The following is a 27851-nucleotide window of genomic DNA, read 5'->3' on the forward strand; positions in this document are numbered from 1 at the left end:
TAAGAAGGAAATCACCACTCAAGGATATTGTAATAGCTTTGAATACATTTGGCAAACAAAAGCAGCCTAACTTAATGAGAATGTCTAGGAACTTAGCCACATTAGACTAATCACTCGCCAAATATAGCTCAGATTTACACATTAACGAAAGACACAGCAAGCAACACCATCTAGCGAAAAATCTATTTAGCTTATGTAGCTTTTGGCCCAGTGCATTCAAAGGGATGGTTTCTTTCTGTCTGCATGTGTCTACTTAAAAAATAAACCTTCATTATTTAGATAAGATTTTATGCAAAGGTCTTAGCTATACAGCATAATTTGCAAAATGATGCGACATTATCTGAAAGTTACAAAAGTAGAGACAAGATGTCACATGCACACACAGTCACATGCATTCTCACACACGAGCGCACACACACACACACACACACACACACACACACACACACACAGACAAGAACAGACAATTAGACAGGCATTCATGTTACGGTTGGCTCAACACTCCACCACTGTCAAGTACTTTATTCACAATAAGGTCATTTTCTTCTTTAAAAAATCATTTTTAATATACAACACAATTTTTGACAAGACAACTCCGTTTACAGCTAAATTTGAGCTCTTGAGTTCCAGCTTCTCTCATAACCAAAGCAAGCACGTAGATGATGGAGATGGAGGGGGGAGAGAGAGAGAGAGAGCAAGAAAGAAACAAAGAGAGAGAGAGAGAGAGAGAGAGAGAGAGAGAGAGAGAGAGAGAGAGAGAGAGAGAGAGGACAGATGGGAGAGAAATAGTTAGGAGAGAGAACAAGAAAAGACAGACAGGGAGGAGAAATGACTACGCTTAGTATGATTTCTGTACTAAGAACCAAATTATTCATCAAATAAAATTAGAAAATAATAGTAATAATTAAAAAAAGGTAAGAAAGTAAATGTAGAAGAAAAAAAAAAGAAAAAAAAAAGAGCCGAGGTGTGCCGGGATGCTGTACCCATGGCAACCTCACATGCACGTCTGTTTCCCCCCCCCCCCCCATCGCTTCTGCCCTGCTTTGCCGTTTCACAAGTCCACATACACAAACACACACTCAGGCAAACTTGAGTGTGTGCGTCCCCTCCCCCCCACCGTCTTCCAAGCGAGTGTGCATCCCAGAGGAGGGGGTAAAGGAGCAAGGGTGGAAAAAGGAGAGAGGCAGGGAGGAGCAAAAGGGAGCGAGAGGGAGCGTGGGAAGGGCGCAAGTCGCCCCCAACACATCTTCTCCCTCCTTCACTCCCTCCGTCTCAAATCCTTCCTTCCTTTCTGAGAGCTGAAGAAAGAGTCTCTGTCTCCTGCATCACAGCTCCGCAGGTCATCCTCTGTCCAACTTGGCCACTATGTGTGCGTGTGTTTGTGTCGTTTTTTTAATACATCTATATATATATATATATATATATATATATATATATATATATATATATATATATATATGCGTGTGTGTGATTCTGTATCCATGGAGATTATTTTGGCAGGGGTCGGGAATTGAAGAGAAGTTGCTTTGAGTGGCTGTGAAGGAGGAGCTAGGTTGACGTTTAAAGATGAGGTCTGTGTTAATACTGTTATATTAGTGTACTTTACAGAACATAAATTAGTAGCAGAACATGACTTCTCGGGGGTGGGGCGTTGTGGGATCCTCATATGTGTTTTTATGTGTGCGAGTCTGGGGAGTGAGTGGCAAGCGACAGGGAGAGACTTAAGAAGTCTGTCAGAATGGGTTGGTGGTGATGGACAGAGATGACGAGGAGGACAAGGAGGATAAGAGAGGAGATGGGCTCCCTTCCACAAAGGATGTACCCATCAGCCAATCAGCCCTGGGCTCCTCCAAGAAAAGGGTGCGGTGGGTGGCGCCACCTAGAGGACGAGAAGGGTCAACAGTGATCACTCACCAATTCCGGCAGCAGGGTTTTTGAAACTGACACAACCTTACATGGTCGTTACGAACAGAGGTGGATCTTTGAGAAAAGCATTGTCTCAAGCAATGAAACAATATTACAAAAAACTATGTAAAAATATTTTGAGCTTTATCCACAGTCAGACTGCCAAGGATCAGTTGAGTTATTAGGTAATTAATTATGAAAGCTCTCCGAAGTTATTATCATCAGGCCGTGACAACTGCAATCTTAAAAAGCTTTTTTCTCTAAATCCTTTCTCAGATTGAGGTGTTTGATCAAAACCAGGATGTTAGCGGCTCATTACAAAAATTGTCTGTACCTCGCGGTTACAATAGCAATGCTTCAGATGAAAAAAGACGGTAGCCACATTAGCTTTAGGCAATTTTGCTTTAGGTTCATTTTGGTGTCTACAAAATAAAAATCCCAGCTGGATCCGGTGGCAGTGAAGGGACTGCAGACTGAAAAGATTCTGTCAGTCAATGTGTTAACCTGAACTAGTAAACATAAAATAATTTAAGCAGAAATAAATGGGGCAATTCTTCCCCACTTTTTCCCTACTCCGATTTCATTACTGTTGCTTACAATATACATTTGAGACATGTGCACATACCTGCTATCTAGAGATGTAAGTGTAGGTACGGGAAGGGGACCGCCCTTCTGGCTGGCCATTGGTCGAGACATTGAGGAAGTCCCAGATCAGAATGGTGTCGTCATGAGAACTGCTGATGATCTGGAACTCATCAAACTGCAGACGGAACACACGGCCCGAGTGCTCCTGGAACACACAAACACACACTCAGGGCAAAGCATGGAAAATTATCTTGACACACACGTGTGTGCATACATGCAATCATCTATAGGCAGGTCCATACACACACACACACACACACACACTTACCACTAGTGTGCGCAGACATAGGGTGCTGGCAGGGGCTCGTGGATCCAGGGCTGCTTGCAAGTCCCACACTTTGATCTTACTGCAAAGAGGGAAAAAAGTGGAATTGACATCAGAAGAAATTTGACATACTATATATAAAGCTGCATTTGCTGCATATGGGTGTTTTTGACTGACCCGTCATAGGCCCCACTGACAATCCTCTTGTTGTCAAAACGAATGCAGCGCACCAGCTCCTCATGGCCCTCCAACACCCGCAAACATGCTCCACATTCTATGTCCCATAATCTGGAGGGTGAGAGAAATTAGAATATACAGATACAATGCTTTTAATGTGTAAAATAAGATATTTTTTTTCCACCCAAACACATACCTGATGGTGTTGTCAGAGGAGCCGCTAACCACAAGACGGTCTCTGTACTGCAGACAGGCGATGCCCCGCTTATGCCCATTTAGAGTGCGCACAAACTCACAAGTGCTGGTGCTCCATACCTAAAGAGAGATAGAGGGGGCTTATAGTGACATTCCAACGATTTTCAACCTTAAATTCATTGTGCAAGTTAAATAATGAAGCGATCAAAACAGCTTTTGCAGTGCACACTGTCTGTGGATTGAATTCTGGCCATTTTAAATATTCAGAAGTTACTGCCAATTGCCAAATGTATAAAATTATGAGTTTCCCAGTAACGGACTTAATTACAACCCAGGGGTGAAACAATTCAGTTCTATGATCGAACAACACTGATCTGTAAACAGCAACTACTACTTCTAGGAGTCTAAAATTGTTTTGCAGTGTAAAGAATCGACCCATCAACTATCACGCAGTGGTACTATTCGCCAGTGAATGGAGCCTCTTATTTAAAGGAGGAATGGTACGATGCACAGCACTCACTCAACATAAATAGTGGATGAAGTTCATTCATTATCATAGAAGTATCAAATCATTTTTTTTTTTTTCACAGTTCACACCAAAGAAAGCTAGCTCGACCATAACACTACTTATTTGCAGTTGGATCACATATCTTTATTTACATTTATGGCTTATGCTTCTCTGTCATGGCCCTAATATTGGTGAATGTTGTCTGCTGTATCACATAATTATTCTCTCCACTGCATGATAGCATGCTTGTGTGACTCTGTATGGACAGTTGGATGGGAGTTGCCTTTTAATATAAGAGCATGGTTGTTGGTGGCACGTGAAGTTATGTTTACTTCTCTATATGATGTGTGTGTTCCGTCTGTGTCTATCAGACACTGCATGGGATCGCATCAGTTTGTGTGCTGCATGCATCAAACAAAGCGCATGTCAGAAAGAGATTACATTTATTTGGTGCCGGGCCTTGGGTAGAGTTGGGTCTGGGCCAGGGTCAAATACTACACGCCAGAGTTGGGCTCAGCCTGGAGTTTTGGGCCTGTGCAGGATATGCTCTCAAAGTGTGAATTTTCTTTTTTCAACACAGAGCGAAAACTTTTCAAAACTTATTAGCGCATTTTATCAAACGCTTTCACTTCTACCATTTATAAGCTCTAAAATGCCAGAAATAATTATAGACCGTTGATCTGGAAAGTAATTAAACTGACAGGGTACGTGGCAGTTTGCTGACAAAAGGCAATTAATAACCCCATATTACTTTGATCCGCAGTGAAATATTATAGTGATACTAATCCCTTTGGGCTTTGGTTGGAGAGAACAGTACAGAATGGGCATTGTAAATGACGACCATATAAAAGGGCAAAGAAATGATTTTAATGAGTGAAAGGAACCGGGTTATTTATTGGGGGCAGAACAGCGACGAGGAACTACAGCAGATACAGAGCCAACAGCAAATGCTATCTTTGTGGCAATCTAATTTTCAATTCATCATGGATAAAGTAGGACGTCGCCATCCTTTAGTGGTTTGGTAAAGGTTTACTTCGTAGTGCACTCGTGGATTTTTCTTGTAGCATCTATTTCAACCAGCTGGGAGGCAACAAGCTTGTTAGGCAGTTTTTCCAATTGGAATATCACTACAGGGCAATGTAACAAAAAATACTTAAATTATTTGGCATTCTCAAACAATATTCTATACACATTTTGGAAATCATGTTAGAACAGATCACCATTTTTCTTCCCGGTCCTTTATTGCCATCCCCAGTTCCTGCTTACTGATGCATGTGTCCTAGCTATGCCATCAGGGAACGATAGTTTTCTACCTCTGGTCTGCTTTGAGGCAGGATTCCAGAGAAAGGAAGATATAACCTCATTATTAGCTCTGTAGCAGTGGCCGGCAAACTGTGTTCTTGTTTGGACTAGTGAAGTAACACGGGAAAGGTTGCCGTATATTAGAGAAGTCGATAGTGGCTCTTCCAAGAGAGATTTTGCGCTCTCATTAGAAGTGCCATGCAGATGTTTCTCTAATTTCTTTGAGAGTGTCCATGTCTCGGAGCCATAGAGTAGAATCGCCTCGACGGTCGTCCTAAATATTTTTACTTTGAACCTCTTACTAAGTGGGATGACCAGATATTATGCATGTCATTGACCAGGCCATACCCTTCATAGTTTTTTAAGTACTTTTGGAAAGAAGATATACAAGAACCCAAATACTTGTAGTCATCAACCTGTTTCAAAGGAGTGTTGTTAAGCGTTTTGATAACATGGTCATTGTTGGATTTGCATATATTTAAGTATTCAGTTGTCTCGTTGAGATATAGACCAACACAGTTGGAGGCCTGCTCCAGAGACTGAAGGAGAGCCTGAGCGTACTCAAAGATTGACTGGTAAGCGCGATGTCATCAGCAAAATCAGTTAGGTATTTAGCAGGATGACGAGAGCTTCTTTTAGGGTTCAGTTGGTAGCCATTATCATCGATAGTATCAACTGACATAAGAACATAAACAACAATAATACATAGAAACGGTGCAAGTGTGTCCCCTGGAGTATGCCAGGAAGGATGGGGAATGATGGAGTTTCTCCGTCAGGAGTAAGGATGGTCGCTGATGTATTTGTATATAGAACTTTTAGAACAGATACAGCCACCATGTCCCCAGCCTTTCCTACACGCAAGGATGTGTGTCATAAGTGGAAACCTTGCTGTTACTTGACCACGTCAAATAAACCTTATATCGTCAATTTACATTGAATGCTAGACAATGTACATTTAAGCCAATGTTGTACCACCTACAGTCAACATAGTATATACCAAGTAGAAGCTTCCTCTACGTCTGTGATACAACTCTCATATTGAAAGGTACAACAATGTATAGGTTGCAACAGGTCTATGTGGGTTAAAGTAATTGTGATATAATTATAAATGCAAAATCAACTGACATTGTCTACATATTCTGTATTTATGTAAACTACTGCCACCGTAGTGTGGAATGCCCTGTCATAGTAGAGTTAGACATGAAATCATTTGAAATGCTGCAGTTGTTCCTTTTTCTTCTCTGTAAAGCCATTTGTTGGTGACATAAATGTGTTTATGTTAGGTACAATTTTGGTGTAATCCTAAATTTTGTTTAATCATCAAAGCTGACAAAGCAATGATCCAACTCCTGATTTTAACTTCACTTTCATATCCGCAATCAGGAATTAAAGTCTCCACTAGAGGCCTACTCTGATGCTCCGTGTGCACTGTGTTCACCTTGATGGTGCGGTCTCCCGAGGCGGAGACGATGTACTTGTCGTCAAAGTCCACCACATTGACAGCAGCCCGGTGTCCCACTAGTACCCGCCGCAGGCTGATGTCGGTGGGCGAGGCCATGTCCCACACAGCGATGGAGCGGTCCTTCGAGCAGGTCACCATGAGGCCGTTGGCGAATCGGAGGTGGAGCACAGCCTCGTTGTGGTGGATCAGGGTGTTCAACACCTCCCCTGACGTTACCTCCCACACCCTACCAGGAGGAGAAGGGGTGGAGGGGGGGAATGAAGTAGGACATGGAGAGAAAGAAGAGAGGGTAATGATGAGATTACAGTCATTTGAGTGTTGTGGGGTAAAGGCACATTTTAAAGAGTGACGAAGTAAAAAACGATGGTGAGTCGCAAGTAAAAAAATCACACCTGTGTGAACCAAGTGGCGCAACTCCCCTCTCTAAAAGCTGAATAACTCAATCTACGGAGCTGTCCATGGTTTGGTCCATTAGCGCGATTTTCGGAGGTTTTTGCTGATAATCCGGTGGTCTAGATGGAAACATTGGCGCTTTCTAGAGCAAGGATGGCTATATTTTAGGTCGCTAGCATCGACGCTAATTATGTAGCAACAACGTCCACACACGGGTGCGTGCGCACACCAGTGGTGCACGAGCACATGCACGGCACCACACACACGGGTGCGGGTGCACACCAGTGGTGCACGCGCACGCATGCGCACACCACTCGTGCTCAAAGACACACACACGTACACAGGTACACGGACAAAGCTGGTTGTAGAAGTGGTTGCACCACTTAAAAATTGTTAGTAACAAAGAGCAAAGGATATGGGGCAAGAGGTTAGAGTAGAGAAGACGTGAAATGGAACAAGAGGACAAACAACGCAGTCAGTGGAGAGAGAGTTATGTGTATTGAGCTTACAATAGAGAGCAAGGATTGCGGGTGTAAGCACACCTATATGCTGGAGCATTAAGATACTTTTTTTAATGTTGAACTCCACCGTTTGGGCAACAAGGATCAAACGCAGAACACACTGGAAAAGCTGACACTTAAGCCTATAAACAAGTGCCCGTCAACCGTTACTAAGGAAGTGAAGTCACCTTTTCCTTGGATACCGCCCAGTGAGCACAGCAGAAGTGTGAAGTAATAAGGAGGTAAATGCTGAGCTTCTGTGTGCGGTAGCCAGCTCACAGTGCCAACACACACACACAAAAGAGATGCAAAGACACATTGCAAATGCATCAAATAATTTCCCTGTGTCACACATACAGTTAGGATATACAGTTTATCTGATGGATATAAACTCCTGATAAAGATAAAATAAACAGTGGATTTTTGGCAATGATAAAGTGTTGTACAAACAGCTCAGGGTTATTAAGGCCGTTTCTCTGTGGGTAATACATTAAAAAAAAAGCTGCACACAGATTGCTAACGGGACCTCTCCCGTACCGCGAGTTACTATTTCCTGTGCCAGTTGCTGTGGGCTCCCCCCGCCCCCTGGCCGCGACCACGCGACAGACTATCAAATATGAATGACTATTGACTGACTATCGCAAACAATCCCGACAAGGTCGCAGAGACGGTTTGTTTATTTTTGGACCACAATTGTTATACGAGACGATTTAAGATGACTTCTCCATAGAGAAAAACATCCGTGAACCAGGAGATGAGCGATTGCGTCAGGACTTTAGCACAATACTAATAGTATAACGCTTTACAAACATCAACCACCACTGGACTCTATATATATTATTATATATAGAGTTATTATATCTATATTATTATTAGAATCATCATCAATATTATTTAGCGCTTGTTGTGCCGGTTCAGCGTTGCCTGCCATGCTGCGGATTCATTTTCTTCTCTACGCTTGCAGCTCATCCTGTCGAGAACGGGGAGGCGGGTGGGCGTGGGTGAGGAGGCGTGGGGGTTGCACGGAAACTCGCACGAGAATTAGTCACTCGCTCCCGTACCATCTGGGCTCCTGGGGCCGGAGGTGGACACCTTGGCGACCGAGGTCTACCGGTTAGCCGCTTAGCTTCAGTTTCAAGGCTCCATCGCTCGCCGAAAGGAAAAAGGTGAGTTCATTGTGAGCTCAGCCGTTTTATTTTATTTCACTGTGTGCGTTTAGCAGACGATCTGTGTTTTCTAACCACCACCACTAAACCACAAAATTACGTGGGAAAGTGGACAGGGTTAACCCCTGACTTCACGAGCTGCCCCAGTCCTAGGAAAACTTTTAGCAGCTTATTTATTTAAATTTTATTCTATATCCTCATTTTAAAACCCTTGGACTGCCCCTCCCAATAGCAGCTTTTTAGTGACTTATATTCATTTTTTTCTCATTCTGACACGGCAATCCTATAGTATTAGACACCCAGTCCTGCTGGTGGCGGTAACGTCACCATTATGCCGATTTTGACTAGAGCGACTCTGGCGAGAGCACTTCTGGTTTAACGAACCAGAACATCCGGTAGTAGCTTTGGACTGTGCAGCACTATCAGATGTCCGGGATGCTAAGCGATAATCGTATTTTTCATAACTAAGTCAAATTAAGCTCTAATCAAGCCCAAAATATCGCATATTAGAAATTGTTGATTAAAATTGATCTAGTGTTATATTTACGGATATATTTTCACATATTAGGCCCTCACATATTCGCACAACACTGCACACAATCTTAACTAATCACCTTCCATACAGCAAATACACAGGCCATTGTTCCCACCTGGCGACTTCACACCACTTCAAAATAGGAGCTCTGGGGTGCCAGACACAAATATAAACGAAGAGCGAAGCGTACGGTGGCCTTAGAGTCCCACTCAAAAATAAAAAAATCTGAATATTATTCTCTCGCCCGATATCATTGAAGATACGCTAGGACGTGTACACTTAAGTTCTTAAACTCTGCCCGAAACCGACCTGGCCCGATCGGTACCGACGTTACCCGGCCCAGGGCTTTTAATTATGCTAATTAGTCCGGCCGGGCCGAGCCTTGGGCTTGGTGATTTTCCGTGAATGTTCTTTTTTTTTTTTAAAGAGTGTTATAGGAATTCTGTTATTTGTGTAATGTGATTGTGTATACATGTATGTATTTATTATGAAGAGGGTGATTCACTTGTGAAAGTTGTGACAGGAGGACTGGAGGCGGGGGTCGCATCGCACTGGCATTTCAGACTCAGAGACCTCGTACACACATGTCAAACCACGTGACTTCCATTGGAAAAGCATTGAGCCTGAGGCGGCCATGAAACACAGACAGAACAGATCATGTCCGTCTGGCATGTGTGTACGAGGCCAGAGCAGCATGCCCGCCCCGCAGTCCTGCACTGGGCACACACGCAGGCAGTACAGTAGAGAGAACAGTGGTTTGCGCACCAAACGAGCTACTAACCACCAGTTAACCTGCCAACGATCCATGGTGATATATAATTTAAATGCTACACATAAAGCAACTTCACTTCAGAGGAAACTAAGGGAGGAAGTTGAAGCAGCTATTCGTGTTTACTCACCAGTCACCACTGTTGTAGTATACAACATGCTGTGTACTCATACAAGGTAGTATACTACAACAACCACCACCACTGTATGGAATCCATTAGAATGATTGGAAAAGGAACATTAATAGCCCATTCTAACGTGAGTTACATACATCCTTTATTTCGATAAGTCCGCTGATCTTCGTTCTCACTTTCACACTGAAACACCGCGCCGCCATTTAGTGCTGTTTTTTTCCCTCTTTTTTTTGTCGGGCTTAACATTATGGTAATTGTTCACAGTTAGGGTAGGGTTGAGAACTTTAGTGTACACACACACGTCATTGCAACCCGTCGGTTGGATTCCCTAGGACGTGTGGACACGTTGGATGGATGGAACCTGTTAACTCAATCCTATTCCTTCAGAATAGGAGCTCTGGGGTGCCGGAAAGACATGTCCGCTTTTATTTTAAACCTATTGTTTACGTCCATGAGTGTATGGCCCCTTAATTGATGCATTTGTATTGCTCTGAAGTGGATTCACATACAGCCTATTGGCTTATCAATTGAGTGAATGACGACACCCAGTTATGTTCCACCTATTTAAGGATTTCAAGGCCATACCCATGTAACTTGAGAAAGCCCGGAGGGGTTGTATTTAGGTTGAAATAAAAAATGACGTTGAGCAGAACTACAGTATATTGTGTGGGGTCATTCCACTTTTTTCTTCATTGAATCTGAATATTCTCATAATCAGGGGTTGACACTAAGGTCTCAGAGGCACTTGCCCGTCGGGCAAGTAAAGGTTGCCCTCAGCTCATGGCCACTTGCCCCCCCAAAATATATTGTAGGCCTACAAGGGGGGACAAGGGGAGAGCAACGGACTTGAACTCATGCTTCCTTCATGCCCGAGTGTCCAAGTTGCTCCTTTACACCTGACGGGGGGGGGGGGGGGGAGTTTCCCTGGTTGGACGTAGCGCGTGGAAGGTACACGTTATTCCAACCAGTTCCTTTCCCCTCCATCAGGCGCCCCGGCTGGCCAGGGGGAGGCAGTTTAGTGACCAGGATTACTGCATGTTTTTTGTGAGGGTACCTACCCTAGGGGACACGGGGAGAACATGCAAACTCCACACAGAAAGGCCCTTTCGGCTTTCGCCAACCCTGTCTTCGGGTATGGGCACTGATGACGCGGAGGAGGAAACAGTGCCCACAGCGTCCCGAGTGGGAATCGAACCCAGGACCTTCTAGCTGTGAGGCGACAGCACTACCAACTGTGCCACCGTGCCCCCGCATTACCGTTTATTTTAACGTATTTTTTACTTTCTACTTGCATGCTTGAAACGTTTCCTTTCCCAGTTGAAAACTTAGTATAGGCTACAGTAAACAATCAAGTTATGCAAATACTATATTTTATTTTAACAATTAGGGTTAGCTCTCTTCATAGTTGTTCTTCCATTGGGAGGACACCTCATTACTGGAGGTTCCACTTTCACACAACCATTAGCATACTATCAGTATCAGCATGAGATGAGTTGTTGAATGACTGGCAACCATTAAACAACGACGTTCTGAAAACACAATAAACCAACCAGTGATGGTATTGTTGACAATTGGCAGGCAATGTATATTGATGTGTGCACGTTCTGTGAGATTTACTTCGTGGTACAACAGTGTTGTGTGCCGAAAACAGCTGATCCACACACACGCATCACATCCCAAGCGTTGTGAAGCATGCATGCAACATTTGAGGCGCGACACCGCCGTATGACAGAGCATCGTCGCATAGTGTTGCTCGGGCAGAGCTTTATTGGCGAAGCGGGTTGTGGCGTCGTCATGATGCCATGTTTAGATTGTTTACCGACTGAACATACCGGTCAGAAAGCTGGGAAAGTCACGGCAAAACTTTGCAGAGGACGACTCCAGAAACTTTTGCTGACGTCATTCTGACTCATTTACTTTTTCTATCGTCACTTTTTCCTCTCTGTGACACTGTCCGTAGTATTTTTTACCTTTCCCCCAGGCTGCTGGCCTGTTTTGGGGGGCTCAATATTTTGCTGGAGCCGGGACCTCTCTCATAGCTTCACGCGTGCTAGTAGTGCTACGGTGTGTGGTGGCGGCGGCGGGGGGTTGCTTGGGAGAGAGATAAAAAAGCAGGGGAAGATGCGGAAGCGTCGCGCAATGACCACGTTCAAGACATATATCTCATGTTGTGTAAATGTTTATATAGCCAACTATACTAAGACGTTCACTCAAAATACACACTTGCCCGATTGGGCAAGCCGGTAGAAACCTTCACCTGCCAGACCATTTTTTGTACTTGCCCCGGGCAATCGGGCAACCGTTAGTGTCAAACCCTGCATAAAAAATGCAAAGAAATTGCATGTCGAGGTAATAATGCCGTCTAATCTGCCTTTTGTCCAACTGTCGCTATATGAAAGTGATGTTTTTCAGACCAAGGACCTCTTATCTGAGAGAGAGAAGCAGGTAAGTCCACTACATAGTAATTCATAATCTTGATAGCACACCGTTTTCTTGTTTTACACATTTAGCTTCTCTATTAATGTGTATTTTTAGACATTAACCATTACCACTTGACTATTGGCTCTGCTAATTTTTCCCTTATGTAGTACATTTCACTAATGGAGAATTATACTTGCTCAGTTTTTAAGTCTAATTTAAAAACATATTTAACATTGCTTACTCACAATGATGTCTATCAACTAGGCTTGATAGATAGCCTGGGCTTTAAATGAGCTGTACTGTACATTGAATGTGTATGAAAGGTGGTAGATAAAATAATAATAATATTCCCTTTCGATCGCTGGCTGTAGATTGACATGTACGTAATTCAACTTTGGCAATGGATCCAACTTGACCAGCTCATTCAGACAAGACGGCAGCAAAATGAGTTCACGTCTTTGCAAAGGTTTTCCTGCATGGATATATCCAAAACAAGACAACAGGACATCAACGCCGATTGGCTGTCAGGGCGCCATGCGCAGCAAACGTCGCTTTGGCTGTCAGGATGCAGTGCGTTGAGTCAGCGTCGTTCAGAAATAGTTGGGGGATGATTACACCTTCACCCAAAATTGTGTGGTTATCATTGTGAATGTCGTACCTGCATATAGATACCTAGAATTGCGTGTTTGGTACACAAAATGCGTGCAGGTTGGTAGCTCTGTCCCTCTCAAAGGCTTGCACTTTCAAGTATTGGCTTGTTTGTCCATTGAATGCTCTCATAGTGCAGTATCATTTGATGGTTTATATACAGGGCTGCACACAACCTTTTTGGTCTAGTACTCAGAGGAGCACCTGGAGGAGTTACTTGGTGCTCCTAAAATGCGGCGACCCGTCAGCCTGTAAACAAGTGTAATGCTTAATTGGGTCGTCCACTCACAGTTAACAGTCTTTGTATCGAGTTTGTGCTTGAAATGTACTGTAATTCTGCAAACTGTTAATACATATTTCAATCAATCAAAACGATGGGATTTGTGTGGGATTGTAGATCTGTTTTTATTTTTGTGTGTATTGAATTATTACATATTTTATATATATATATATATATATATATATATATATATATATATATTTACGCAAATCTTTGCTTCTGGGGGGGTCCTTGTCAGCACAAAGTATTTTCAGATGGGGTCTGCGGCCAAATACATTTGAAGAAGTTTGTATTAGAATATGCATATAGGGCTGGAATACACATGGACCTATAGCTGCAATTTGCAACTCTAGCAATATCGTTTTGCTATAAGTTATTCATGCATCCCTCTTTTATCCATCTCGCCGGATGGATAAAAGAGGGATGCATGAATAACTTATAGCAAAACGATATTTATTGGATAAGTGGGGACTGGGGAGTCTATGGAGAGTATTGCAACTCTAGATTCATCCCATTATTTAAAAAAATCTAGAGTTGCAAATTGCAGCTATAGGTCCACGTGTATTCCAGCCCTATATGCATATTCTAATACAAACTTCTTAATACTTAATATAAGAATAATATGAGCGTCAAAGCAATATTTAGATACTTTTGTTATTATTTTTTTAATAGCCGATCTATTAGCTCACAACGTGTTGCGGAGGCGACACATTGTGAGCTTGCAGATCAGATAATTTGTTTAACATACGACACGTCGTACGGCGAAGCATACGTCAGGCTTCCTTTTTGTTTTTAGCCGAGGCGACGTACACAGTCAACACAGAATCAGACACACATGGCTCCTCGGTGCAAAATAAACAATGTACACTACCCGACTTCACGATAATAAGGGACAGTATGTCGGGACACGCTGTTGTCATGTTGATAAGCTTCATGTTGTGCAGCAGCAGTGCCAGTCTGCAATGCTTTGCACCTGTACCTGTAAAAGGTCGGTGGCCGGCCCGGTGCTGTGACAGACGGCATCGCACACGAGCAACTTGCTCCAGCACCCGGAAAACAAGCACAAGCACAGCGGCAAATGGGAAGAGTGCAAAGCATCCAAAGCATGCCCTTTTACAACTTTTACTTTTTAGTTCGCTCCACATCTGAAACTGAGAAGCCGAACCATTAATGTCACTTATGTCAGGTTTTCTCAGTAAACTCCTATCCTCCTCCTGTCAACCGCCCTCCTCCTCCCAGCAATGAGCAGCAGCATGGAATCCTCCCTCGTTTGAGTAAGAACGCGCTGTGATTAGCCACAATGGCCAGTGCACTTGTGCAAGACGTGCTGCGATTGGCCAGTAGTAGCTACTTTGAGTGCCCCCCCCCCCAGAAGCATTACTCTTGGCAGCAGGAACCACATACTTCTAGGGCAGGGACAATAACTGCATTACCACAGTTGTGTGATATATGTCAGCATTATAAATGTCTTTCTTATTCCTTGGTGAAGTGCATTTGGTTGTGGTGGGTGTGGTTAACTGCCGAGACACATCCGTCTGTCCCCCAACCCCCCGCGTTGTGAGAAGAAATCTACACTCACTGTCCCAGCCCTACATACTGCAGTTATCTGTTTGTGTTGTATTTAGGAAAGCTGCAATGTTCTTTAAAGATTATTCCTAAACCACACCTGGTTTAGCAAATCATACAGTATAAACACAAGTCATCTGTATGGGGCTTGTACTGTTGCCTGCAATGTTTGATGTATTATTTTTCACACATTAATATAAAACTACTTTTATGTGCCATACCTGACAGTGGAGTCAGAGGAGCCGGTGACGATGACCCTCTCATCATACTGCAGACACAGAACTGAACCTGTGTGACCCGTCAATATTTTCAAACACTCCAACGACTGCTTATCCCAGATCTGTATGGAAAGACAGATAGGAGGGATCGGAAGAGACAAAAAAGGAGAGAGATAGAGATAGAGATAGTGAGAGAGAGAGATTGAGAGAGTGAGAGAGAGAGCGAGAGAGAGAGAGCATGGAATTGATGCAAACCATAGTGAGATTGGGGAGACAAAAGTAGAGAGACAGGGATAGAAAGAAGAAAGATCAGGGAAGAGAGAAAGCACAAGAGTGAGGATATTAGTTAGGAAAGTGGTTGTGAAAATGTAGCAGATTTGGGTCAGGCAAAGAATGGCCTGAGCTCACAGTATTGTTCATGCCCCATTTCCCCACTGCTGCTGTGGCGCTCAACACTGTGTATGCATTTGTGTACGTACATACGCACGCTCACACACGCCTCCTCAAAACAAATCCCACTTCTCCCTCCATCCTCCCCTCCCTTTCTTCTATTCTCCCAGGCCTGACGGATGGGGGGGGGGGGGGGGGGCACATAGCAAGTCTGGAGATGAGTCCTCTTATCCCATAATACACTTGTGTTCTGTCTGACTGTCTACTGGTAACCTCAGCTCCACAGACGGCAATAACAATGGGATGATAAGCTGCTCTGGGCCATGCGAAATAACACACGATGGGAAAAGGTACACAGGTGCACACACACACACACACACGCACACACTGCCATTCTCGCAATCACACATGCTCATTTCTACCGTTTGTGTATCGCCGGCACTTAAAGTCACACAGACGGTTACCTTGATAGAATTATCCCTAAGGCCGCTGATGATCTTGTCATCGTCATACTGGAGGCAATAGACGCCTTTACTGTTCTCTGAGCGACATTGGATCCTCTGCAGGTTGTGTCTGCCACACCGCCAGTTAGCTTCGATAGTCTGGAGGAGGAAGAGGAAAAGACAGTGAGACGGAAATGCAGAACGAGTGGAGGCACCCCACCACCCTTAGGGCAAGGGGAGGGGAAACGTGCAGATTCAGAAGCATGTGTATTATTAGCAAGGACAAAAACAGATGCGAGATCTGCTGGGGTGGGAAATGGGGATGGGGCGTGTGAGACTAGAATAGTGCTGTTCTATATGATATCATAAACGATTAAATTAGAATGTCTCCAATCTGCCTTTTCAGAGATTGATTAGATTATAGGTTGCGATACAGTGAGTTGCAATTATAAACGTAAATTTTACTCTAGTACGAAAGTGTCGCTTGCAAAAAAGAACAGAGCTACAACTGATCACAACACAACACATTGTTTGCTTGAAGATCTGTTCTTTTTGTTCATACACACATTCAAAGTACCCACCCCTCTTTTGTTCGCTCTTGGGAGCGATAATCAGAAACTCCAAAGAGTTGGTCGCTAAAAAGAACTCGAAATCCATCATTGGAACAATTTTGGATATTCCAAAACAGAAAAAAGGTGCAAAAAAACGATATTAGCAAAAACAACGTTCGAACCTCAGATAGCAACACAAGGAACCTGTTTAACCACCTCAAATGCAAGCACCATAAACAGTACGCAGAGTCAAACAGCGAGGTGGTCCCTGTACGTAGGAATGGTAACACGACAAATGTTCTGGTGCATCAACGTTACATTGATATACAAATAAAGTAAAAGCACATCAAAAGAAAAAGCACCGTCAAACATTGAGTGAGGGCTTCCCTTAAATGCATCAGCTGCAACTATAGCAGCCAGTTGCTACATGAGCAAAACGAACAATGGTACTACTGAAGGTAATGATTCTCAGTCCTTTTAATTTCAAGGACTCCTGGTTTGATTTGCATTAGGCCATAGACTGGGGGTCTACCCCCATTTGATATGATTTTTAGTATTTTCCATTTTATGTCTAGTACTCCAATCTACACAGTAAAATCCTCTGTGCTCTAGATAGTGTACAAATTGTATAAAAGGGACACATAAGGGTCCTTTGTAGGGCTATAGTTACACTGGAAACTAATTTGGTTGTACAGTTATTCAGTTAATTCTCTTAAAAACCCTATATGAAAAAATTAATTGTGATAGATTGTGAAACATAAATTTGCCTGGAAAGAAATCGTACCAATAAATAGTAAATAAATCCATCGCCTTGCAGAGGGAAAATAGCATCTGCCATTAGGATGATGCTTGTAAACAAAGAAAATTATGAGGTGTTTTTGAAATATGCTTATTTGATGTGTGACTGCAGATTGGCTGTAACCTCTTACCTCTATGTCTTGGATGATCTTGGGATAAAGAGAGTGATAGTAGGAGTTGGGTGGGACTTCTGTAGTGCGGTTTTTAAACAGGTACTTTTCCCTATGGGGAAATGACAAATTCAATATATTAGATATGCACATGCCCTGAAAACATTTTACTTCAAATCAGACAACGGATACTGACCCAAGTTTAAATAAATTAGATATGCACATGCCCTGAAAACCTTTCACTTAAAATCAGACAACGGAGACTGACCCAAGTTAAAGTAGTAAAAGGCAATCCCTTTCTCTCGTAGGATACGCAATATAGTCAGGTAACCACTAAAGAAAAGGAGAATGATGCACAGAGCCTCAATAATTGGCATAAACTGGAGCGGAGCACCACAAATAAGTACACAAGTTCACTTTAATTATATTTCTGCGAATTATAGCAACTAAATGAACTAAATGATTCCCATGTCTTATTGCACGACTGTGTTCACTCTCACCACTGGTGTCTCTCGGACAGGCCTTTCCAGAGGGGGTCTGTGCGGACCATGCGCTCGATTAGTTTCTTCCACAGCATGCCCTCTGAGATCACCCTTTGCCACTCCTTACACACCAGTTCTGCCGAGCACAGCGAGCGGGCATCCAGGAAGGATAGGATGTTCTCTGCTATATGGTCCAGGCCCTGGGCTGGTGAGGTAGGGTGAGAAGGAGAAGAGTTGAGAGAGAGTGTGTGTGTGTGTGTGTGTGTGTGTGTGTGTGTGTTATGAGAGGGAAACGTCTACTCCCTACTGTGTGCACGAGCATAAAGTCATCCTGTGTGTATGTCAGTTACTGTGCTCGTACAGTGACAATGCATTTTGTACAGGGGTCAGATTTGATGTCGGCGACAACATTATTAGGGAAAATCCTAATATTCCTTATCCCATAGCCGATGCTGTATTGCAGAATTGGGTTAATAATGTAGTCATTACTGATTTATATAGCAACAATACAGCTCCATCTCAATGAATTAGAATATTGTGTAAAAGTTCATTTTCTTCCGTAATATAATTAGACAAGTGCATTTTTCATATATTCTCAATTCATTGTGCATAAAGTATTTAAAACGTTTTTGTTTTAATCTTGATGATTATGGCAAATAGCTCATGAAAATAAAAACTATCTCAACAAATTAGAATGTTTTACGATAGCACTAAAACAAAGTTTTAAACGAGAAATGTGGACCATCTGAAGTATATTAATGTATGCAGTCAATACTTGGTCTGGGCTACTTTTCAACAAATTATTTAATCAATGGAGGTGATCAGCCTGTGGCATTGTTGAGGTTTGTTTGATAACAGCCGTAAATTAAAATTTGTATTTTTGAGTCTCATGTCTCACACCTTCCTATTGACAATGCAACCTAGATTCTCTGTGGGGTTCAGGTCAGGCCAGTTGGCTGGTCAGCTAAGCACAGTAATACCATGGTCACTACACCAATTACTAGTAGTTTTGGCTCTGTGGGCAGGTGCCAAGTGCTGCCTGAAAAGGAAGATCAGCATCAACATAAAGCTCATCAATGTATGGAGGCACACAGTACTGCAAAATATAATAGATGGTTGTGTTGAGACTCTGGACAAAACACAGTGATGATTTTGGCCATGTTATCTATTCACTACAACTACTCCTGGGTTTTGGGTCCTTTAATCCACATCTTTATTACGTAATCATTGAGAGCTAGTTATACATACTATGTATATGTATAACTAGGGACGGTGTATATGCATCAAAATTGCTGGGACGGTGCATATGCATCAAAATTGGCGGGACGGCTGGGGCGGTGCATACGGCGCAAAGTAACCACAGTATACCGCTAATCAACTTACAAATGACATATACATATACATAGTATATGTATAACTAGCTCTCAATGATGACGTAATACAGATGTGGATTAAAGGACCCAATGCCAGAGTGTAATTGGTTTTCGATGGTGACGTAATGACGATATGTTTTAGTGTTGGGAGGATTAAACGTAATGCTCCTATGTATACATGTATGTAATCTGGCACCACTGCCATATCAGGCACAAGTAGTCATTACGTTACATGCATAAAGTAGGTAGGTAGCAAACAGTTAAACCTAATAATTCAACATTTCAAACGTTCCTTCACAAAGAAACTGAGATTTGACAGTTTGTAGCGGTCGAAAGTACTTGCGCACTCAAGCAAGTATGCACTCGACAGAGTGCAGTTCTAGTTATTATTATTATTATCTGCTGATGTAGATCCACTGACAGTGAAAACTTAATGGGTTCAACACAGCCATCTTTTTACAGTACATTGTGCTTCAGTATGTTCACAAGCTTCATGGAGATGCTAATTTTCCATTCCAGCTCGATTTGGCACCTGCCCACAATGCCAAAACTACTGGTAACAGGTGTACTGACCATGGTATTACTGTGCTTAACTGACCAGCAAACTGGCCTGACCTGAACCCCACAGAGAATCTAGGTTGTATTGTCAAGAGGAAGGCGTGAGACATGAGACTGCCGTTATCAAAACAAACCTGGGCTTCCATAACAACTCAACAGTGACCAAGGCTGATCACCTCCATGCCAGTACAGCCGCAAAGAAAATCATTCTGGTTAATTGGAAATCTGACAACTCACCTTCACAGAGACACTGACTGAATGAACTTTCATCATATTGTACTCCAGAAAAGATACTGTACTGTACTGTACTGTACTGTACTGTACTGTACTGTACTGTACTGTACTGTACAGTACAATGTAAAGTGAAAGCCTGCTACTTATGAAAAGATCTGGGGTACAGTAGGTTATTTGAGGTTCTACCTTAAATATCTCCTCTGGGTTGATTTTACTATGAGTTGTTGTTGTCAAAGGGTGTTATGGACAGGACAATACGGAGTAATGAAAGCTGTGTAGTTTACCTTTCTGGGGCAGGGGTGGGTGGGTTTTTAATTTTCCAGTTTTGTTTTTTTTGTGTGGTGGTTCCGTTTGTTTTGTTTTTCAGTACGTCTTGTTTAAAAAAATAAATCTGTAAAGTGATCTGATGATAATGTGTACATTGTCAATAAACAAATCTTTAACCCATTTTGGGCGGGAACCCCTTTTGGTGTTAGCATTATGTTATGCTTTAGCTTTAGCTATGCTTGAGCTACAAGCTCATACGAGCTTGTAGGTCTGCTATTTTTTTTAAATCAAAGAACGACTGACATAGAAACATAGCTTTTTCAGAAAACTGTCAGGATGTAGAAGACATTTTTAGAATCTGATTTCAGGTCAAAATGGGTTCAATGAAAAAAGATTTGATGTCGGAGTAACTGTCTGTGTGTGCGTCTGTGTTATTCTACCTGGCAACGCCGTGATGAAGTCCCTCTGCAGCATTGGTTTGAGGTAGGAGTTGATGTGGCCGTGTTGGTAGTGGCACATGCGGGAGATCAGGTGCTCCACAAACTCCACCTGGTCGGCCTCCGACCACTGGTCAAACAGGGCAATGCAGTGTTCCTTCTCTTTCTCATAGTTTCCCTCTGATGGACGCTTGCGAGATCCCGTCACCGGACCGTTACTAAGCTAAAAAAGACCAACAGAGCACAGGTACAGGTTTAATAACTGTTCTCATACCCACTTAAACATTCACAAGACATTTAAATCATTAACATGGCTGGATGTAAAGGTTTCTTTGCTCTGATTTTCTTTTTTTCTGGATTTGATACTGTAACTCTTGGACAGGATGTAGGTGTTGCACAACTGATCCTGTATTACAAATAGAGGCGCTCCGATCAGGTCTTTGGGGTGGATCCTGATCACGATCAAATTGTCGGATCGCCGATCGGAGCACCACTAATTACAAAATACAAAGGTTCAGATTATGGGCAATGTGTGCTGCAGCAAGGATAAAACAGTAGCTCAGCCCCATGTCATAGGCAGTCAACCGCCACAACATTGTGCCAGTTTTCCACCTCCTGCCAACAGCACTAGAAACAGGAATGTTTCTACCTGAATGATACCATTAAAGGTATAATTTGTGTCACTTACAATACTCCTCTGTACCATTGTATGAAACGTGATGTCCTTCCATCATGCTGAATTTACAGCGTTTTTCTTTCCCTGTAATCTGTATTTTCCAACTGTACGGTCCATGGCGACTGAATTTCCCTTGAGGGATCAATATAGGTCTCATCTCTCTCAAAACTACCACCAACGCAAATCACCCCAATCACAAGATCTTCTAAAATAACCATTTCACCGCTATGCTCATTAACCCATTTTGGCCTTTAAAAAATGTCTTCTAAAAATCCTGACCGTTTTCTGAAATACCCATGTTTCTATATCAGTGGTGCTCAATATTTCATGTCAAGGAACCCAAAATGTTTATGCAAGAGGCCACTGAACCCCATCTAAAAATATGTTGTTCCAGGGGACCCACAGAAGCAAAGATTTGAGTTAAAAACGTTTGTTCTGGAAAAAAGATTCAAAATTTGCGCCACATTTTCACGTTTTTTCTAAAATAGCAGACCTACAAGCTCGTAGTGTGCCACTTGGTGACGCGCTATGAGCTTGTAGATCTGCTATTTTTCAATAGCTAAATTATAACATAATGTTTAAAACACCAAAAGGGGTTCCTGCCCAAAATGGGTTAATTAAATATCAACAAGTAATGATAGACATTTACTTTCTTTTCATTACAGGCTTACATACTGAAAGCAAATACCATTCTCAAATCAGTACACCTTTAAATGCATTTTATTTTTCCCCCTCCTTTTAAATAACAGTTGCATTTAACTCTATGGCCTTTCGCCTATAGGGAAAGTGTTTAAAGCTATATATATATATATATATATATATATATATATATATATATATATATATATATATATATATAAATGCTTCTTTTTGTTATAACCTTTCAAGAATTTGAGGCTTGTGGCAGCCCTAATAAATATGTCCAAGTGAATATTTAGTATTTAGCGGCAGCCTGGTGTATTTGAATACTTCTATGCTTATTTATGTGGGTTTTTTTGCAGATTAATGCATGGCCAGTGAGGTGCACACCTTGAGAACTGTGGTCTTCTTTGGCGACAGGTCATCTACGATGTTCTGTGACTCCATCCCCGACATGTTCTGTGGAGACGGGGAAAAAAACACAAGGCAGGGGTGGCTTAGCAACGGATTCTTTGACTTGGTGTGTGTGTATATATTGCTTGTATCAAATACACTAATAAAGCCAGGGCAACTGCGTGGACAGCATTGAATAAATAAGAGTAGCGCAAATACAGCCAAGGAAAAGGTAGCGAATATGATTTCTGGAGAATACACGCACGCGCGCACACACAGCTAACTAATGGAGTAATGCAACAAAAAGAATCTATCTGCTTTCTTGTCTGTGATGTGGCCTAAGCAGTCTGGACAGGAAATTAAACTGCAGCATCTTGGGTATGTCACTGGCAGCAGCTCAGACACCGGTGTAATGAAACTAGAATCAGACAGTGGCTTTCCAGCGCAAACAAGAGGAAAGAATAGACAAACACATGGTGGAGGTAACTGGATCCCACACATGTACATAGCATGACTGAAGATGGAATGCGATTTACTTCCTGTTACCAGTGAATTGCATACAAGGAGAATTTGTACCAATACCAACTTCACACAAAAGGTGGCTTTGAAAAATAAAACTTTCAACTGAGCTGCAGGCTGACAAACATTTCCCAAAGAAATACTTTGCGTAGGTATAACAACTCGTCTTCTTCACAGAGGCATGTCGGTCAGATTGATTAGACGTTTATGGTTTCTGATTATATATATATATATAGTAGGCAATTTGTTGCCTCTAAATAAAGTAAGTCTCAGAACTCTAGAAACTAGTGTGCGGATGTTCTTTCTCTTCCTTGATGTTTGCCTTGATGCCTGACATCCAGCACCTGGCCTAAATATAGGCCTTGAGATGTGCACACAATCTGTGTTCTGATAGTAAATACAATCTTTTTTTTTGTATCCCTTCAAACGAAGACTGCGACAGCATAGTGCAATGCAATCTATTAGACACACCACAGTTTTAATTACAGGACAATTCACATATTCTCTCCTATTGAAATTTCTCTTTTAGTCTTTGGGCATGGATAGCACTGTAATACTTCAGAGCTGTCCTATGGGTACCTAATCTCCAAATTGAGAAACCTGTACACAACCTCTGTCTATAGGGTCAATGATATCACACATCTGGGAGAGAGAGAGTGAGAAAGTTAGTGAATGAGTGAGTGAGTGTCATAGTCAGAGGCTTTGAAAATGTTCATCAACGGGTGAAATACAGGTTCATCTGTCTATATACACCATAATAACCCATGTGTTACTTGTTCCCCAGAGTCCAAAACTTTGGCATTGGGCGTTTATACACGGAGACATTGACCAAAACCAACAGAAAGCCCCTCCAGATCATAAGGTGGTGCCCATCACCAACACAAACAGACACAAGGTCAGTTATCAAGACCAGTGCAGACAGGACAAGCAGGCAGGATGGGCTTGCTGGTAGTGGTGGTGGTGACCATGCAGAGCATAAAGACAGATGGACTGATAGACCACATTAAGCCAGGAAGGCACAGGCAAGCATGTAGCCTCTCAGAGCTGGAAGGAGACCCCCCCACCTCAGTCCTCACACCTCCAGGTAGAAAATTATGAATACACATTGCTCCTAAAATGTAGGGGTTATTCTCTGGTTACCCCCCGCCCCACACACACACACACACACACACACACACACAATCATCACACTCAATCCATCCTGATATCTTCATCTTATGGGATAAAATACTCTATATGGACATAGTCCAATTATTTTTAACTTCATAATATTGTCCAAATCAGATACAAAAACGTAAGTATCATAAAGCAGTAGAGGTTACACTAGATGTGGGTTATCAAAGCAGAGGTTCTGTTTCTCAACCAGAGAGGGCTGGGGGGCACCAGAGATGAACTCCAGAGCAGTGTTCTTTCGATGGGCAAGGAAAGGAAGACAGAAGGTAGGGTAGACAAGGGGGTGTGAGGAGGAGTGGGTGATGAGAGGTATAGGGAGTGGGACAGGGCATAAGGATAGGAGGGGCAGCAGAATTAAGAGGAGAGAGGCAGAACCTGGTTGTGAGCCCGGGTAGAGGGGATGCTCTGCAGGCACCTGAGTGCACACAAACTCTCAGCCACCGAGGAGCAGCCCAGCCAGAGAGAGCGAGGCACAGAGCACTGTGTGAGAGAGAGAGAGGGAGGCAGGGAAGGAGAGGAGAACGATGGGGAAGAGGATAAGAGTAGAGGAGAGGGCAGGAGACAAGTTGGGAGGTAAAGGAAAGAGAAGGGAAATTGATGAGAGATGAGGGGTGGAGGCAAATGAACGGATATATGGATAGGTGCAGTGGTGGTGGGGGAGGAGGAACAAGACGGTGGAGTGGGTGAACAAAATGTTTAAAAAAAAAATAATAGTGAGTGGAGATTGGAATTGAGGAGGGGTGTAACCATCGAGAGTGAGGGGAGAAGAGGGGAAAGGAGGTAGGGTAGTGGGGGGGAAAAACCAGTATTAGAGCTACACGCACATTGGCACAGTGAGCGCAGGAACACACATCCCTTCACAGACGAGATATAGACTGACACAAACACACATACAGAAGCATTATTAGACATGAAGTGGAAAGGGGTAGGCTGAGGAGAGGAGGAGCTGTGGGGGCATTGGTCACTTTAATAGTTGTACATATACCCTATCAACTGTTCTGCAACTCTTATGAGAGGTTAGTGAAAAACACAGGGACAAAACACACACACACACACACACACACACACACACACAATTGTAAACAAACCTGTACAATATTGGCCCTACAAAATGGTGAATGTTAAATACATGTATGGCTAAAATTGTTGTGAAATATTTGAGTTTATTACAGTCCAATACACTACACATTTTTTGTAATAAGGGCCATTTCATGTGAATGACTAAAAGGTCCACCCGAGGCACTTTAATAGACTAGACAATACCAATATTGCCTGTCTGGGTGATAATCAATCACCCGTTACTACAAGCCATTTATGATGGTATGAAACAATGTGTTCAAATGAAATGGGATGATCTCATGACTGCATCCTGTAAACTTCAGTTGCCCACCATAGCTTAACTGAACAACAACAAACACCTCTCCGTTATAATATGCAACTACTAATAAGTGGACAGGACAAAACAATTGCAACCAGTGGCCCTAAATATTTACGACCAGGAATATTGCGGTTTAATAAAACCCAATTTCCTAAAAGCACTCTTCTGGCCTTGCGCTAACGTCATGAAAACACACAACGAGATCGACAACAGAGGTAAACAATTTGGGATTCAAATCCGTAAACTTATTTCCCAAACATATGTGGCCATAAATCCAATCAACAATACTCAACTATGGGCTATTCAAGTACCAACGAATTAGCCAAATGTGTGGCGATGTGAGCCACAGCTACCAAACGGCTTCATATAATCACTTTGACCCCTGTGATGCTGGGGCTAGCAAGCTAATATTAGCCACTTAGCCAGCTAGCAGATCAACATCATTTTATTTGGAAGACGGTAAACAGACACCATTAGTTCTACATCTTCCCACCGGGCGACACAATATAATATACTGGCTGTATCTTTGTGTCGAGAAAAACAACAACAAAAAACTATTCTGCTAGTTAAGCAGTCAGTGGGCTGTTTGGGTTCAGATAATGGCTGTCAAATGGAACTAGATTTTTTTTCTTTGCATGCTAGCCTGTTAAGCTAATCGCTCTAGATCGCCAATCATGGTAACGCCGTGTGAATGAAACAGCAACACACTTCCTTCTACGCAGTTCTCAAAAATATAAACACACACGCACACAAGCAGCACATTGCCATTTTGGCCACACACATCCCTCCTGCGAGATGATGCGTTGTTATCATTTTGTCACGTATATCAAAGACCCGAGTAAAGGTTACCTCAAAGTAATGTGGTTAAAAACAACCACCCTTTTTAATACGAGGTGCTTCGTACCCAGCTACTACAGCTAGCCGATGTTAGCTTCGTTAGCTGTAGCTAACGGCATTTTATTTTTGATGCCAGTCACACGAGCCTTTCGCTGCGTTACACCAACCCGATGGCCATCGGAAAAATGTACGGCCATACGACCCAATAACACTTGTGTTTTTCTAAATGCATGTTTTGGTCGAACTCGACGTTTGTGCGACGGGGTATAAAGGATCGTTGTTGTAGCCGGCAGGGCCTGGGCAGTCAGTGGCGCAGCGTCACCGCAGTGAACAACTACCCCGACAACACACGGCTGTCTCCGGGCCCACGGACTTTTCAATAACCTTTCGACTGGCTACTTTTAACTACCGAACACCAAATACATGCGTTTGGGTGGCAATTGTTTCTTTTTTTTTAATGTAGCTATCGTCGTTCACCCCACAGAAGAACATTCGTGGCATATATCGATTATTTCAGGCCCTCCTCCCTCTAATTTCTGGTCCCCCCTCCTTCTTTCTCCTCCACCTCTACCGACGAGTGGCTTCAGCCCCCCCGTTCCTGTCGTCGAATCGAGTTCGGTGCCATAATTATGTGGTTAGATTCACAATTAACACGTCGGGTGTCCCGAGATGCCACATCCGAACGAATCTTACCATTAATTCCAACGTTTTGTCCTCCATCTCCGGTTCCATGTTGATCAGATCCCCCCCGAAACTCGCTCTGAAAATGGAAACCCAGCCCTGCGTCGGCGGCCCGCAAATGCAGAGACGTCATTCACTTCGCTCAGCCACACCGCTTGGAGGAGCAGTGTCAAAGGAGTGGGTGGGGGATGGTGACGCCGACATAATGAAGAGAGTTGCCGATTGGACGGATTTTGTCAAAAGGGGCTGGTTTAATTGCGTTGCCCTTTATTGATTGGCTTACCGTGGTACCAAGGCTTCCCCGGTGACTCCCACAAACAAAAGGGCAAACGGATGAGGATGCTGTTGCTATCCTGAGGAGGAATACACCAAGGCATGATCAATCATCCGCATAGCTTTACCGTGATGCTGCAGGATGTCGCGTTTAATGTGATATGAAGTGAAGTTTAAAAGAAATAAATGAAATGGATGCTAGTAAAAAAATAAAAAATCATACACATGAATGATTTAGTGTTCATATTATATATGACCAAACTTTTCAGCAGTGACTAATATTTTAGTTAGAATGGTTTAGGTTACAGACCATTCTCAACCAATTACATGTTATAAAAACCATTTGAACTTAACTTCTTGTAATGAATCTAAGATTAAGATACTTAAACAAAATTTGAACTCCTGTCAAGCATAAGGCACAGCATTACAATTACTCCACTCATTTGCTCACATTTGAAGCCTTTCTCCTCATGAACTTAATATAAGTGTTAATGACACCGACTGCTTTAAATTTATTGGCTTGAATTTGTCACTCATCCATTGCCCTGTAT

At 42.7% G+C, this 27851-nt stretch overlaps 1 protein-coding gene across 1 annotated transcript; it reads right to left on the reverse strand.

The window, feature by feature from the left end:
• Positions 1-478: 478 nt before the first annotated feature.
• LOC308323160 (F-box and WD repeat domain-containing 11-B) lies at positions 479-27192 on the reverse strand. The gene is made up of 13 exons (XM_080774819.1): positions 27040-27192; positions 22437-22505; positions 20735-20954; positions 17881-18067; positions 17402-17492; positions 15943-16080; positions 15092-15210; positions 6436-6685; positions 3189-3307; positions 2993-3103; positions 2819-2897; positions 2531-2695; positions 479-1879 (listed from the first exon to the last, which is right to left on the reverse strand). The coding sequence occupies exons 1-12, from the start codon at positions 27076-27078 to the stop codon at positions 2534-2536; spliced, it is 1584 nt and encodes a 527-aa protein (XP_080630945.1). The 5' UTR covers positions 27079-27192; the 3' UTR covers positions 479-1879; positions 2531-2533.
• Between the last annotated feature and the right edge of the window lie 659 nt (positions 27193-27851).

Source organism: Protomyctophum bolini, assembly GCF_963924005.1.
Source record: "Protomyctophum bolini genome assembly, chromosome: 10".
In the NCBI taxonomy this organism is placed as follows: Eukaryota; Metazoa; Chordata; class Actinopteri; order Myctophiformes; family Myctophidae; genus Protomyctophum; species Protomyctophum bolini.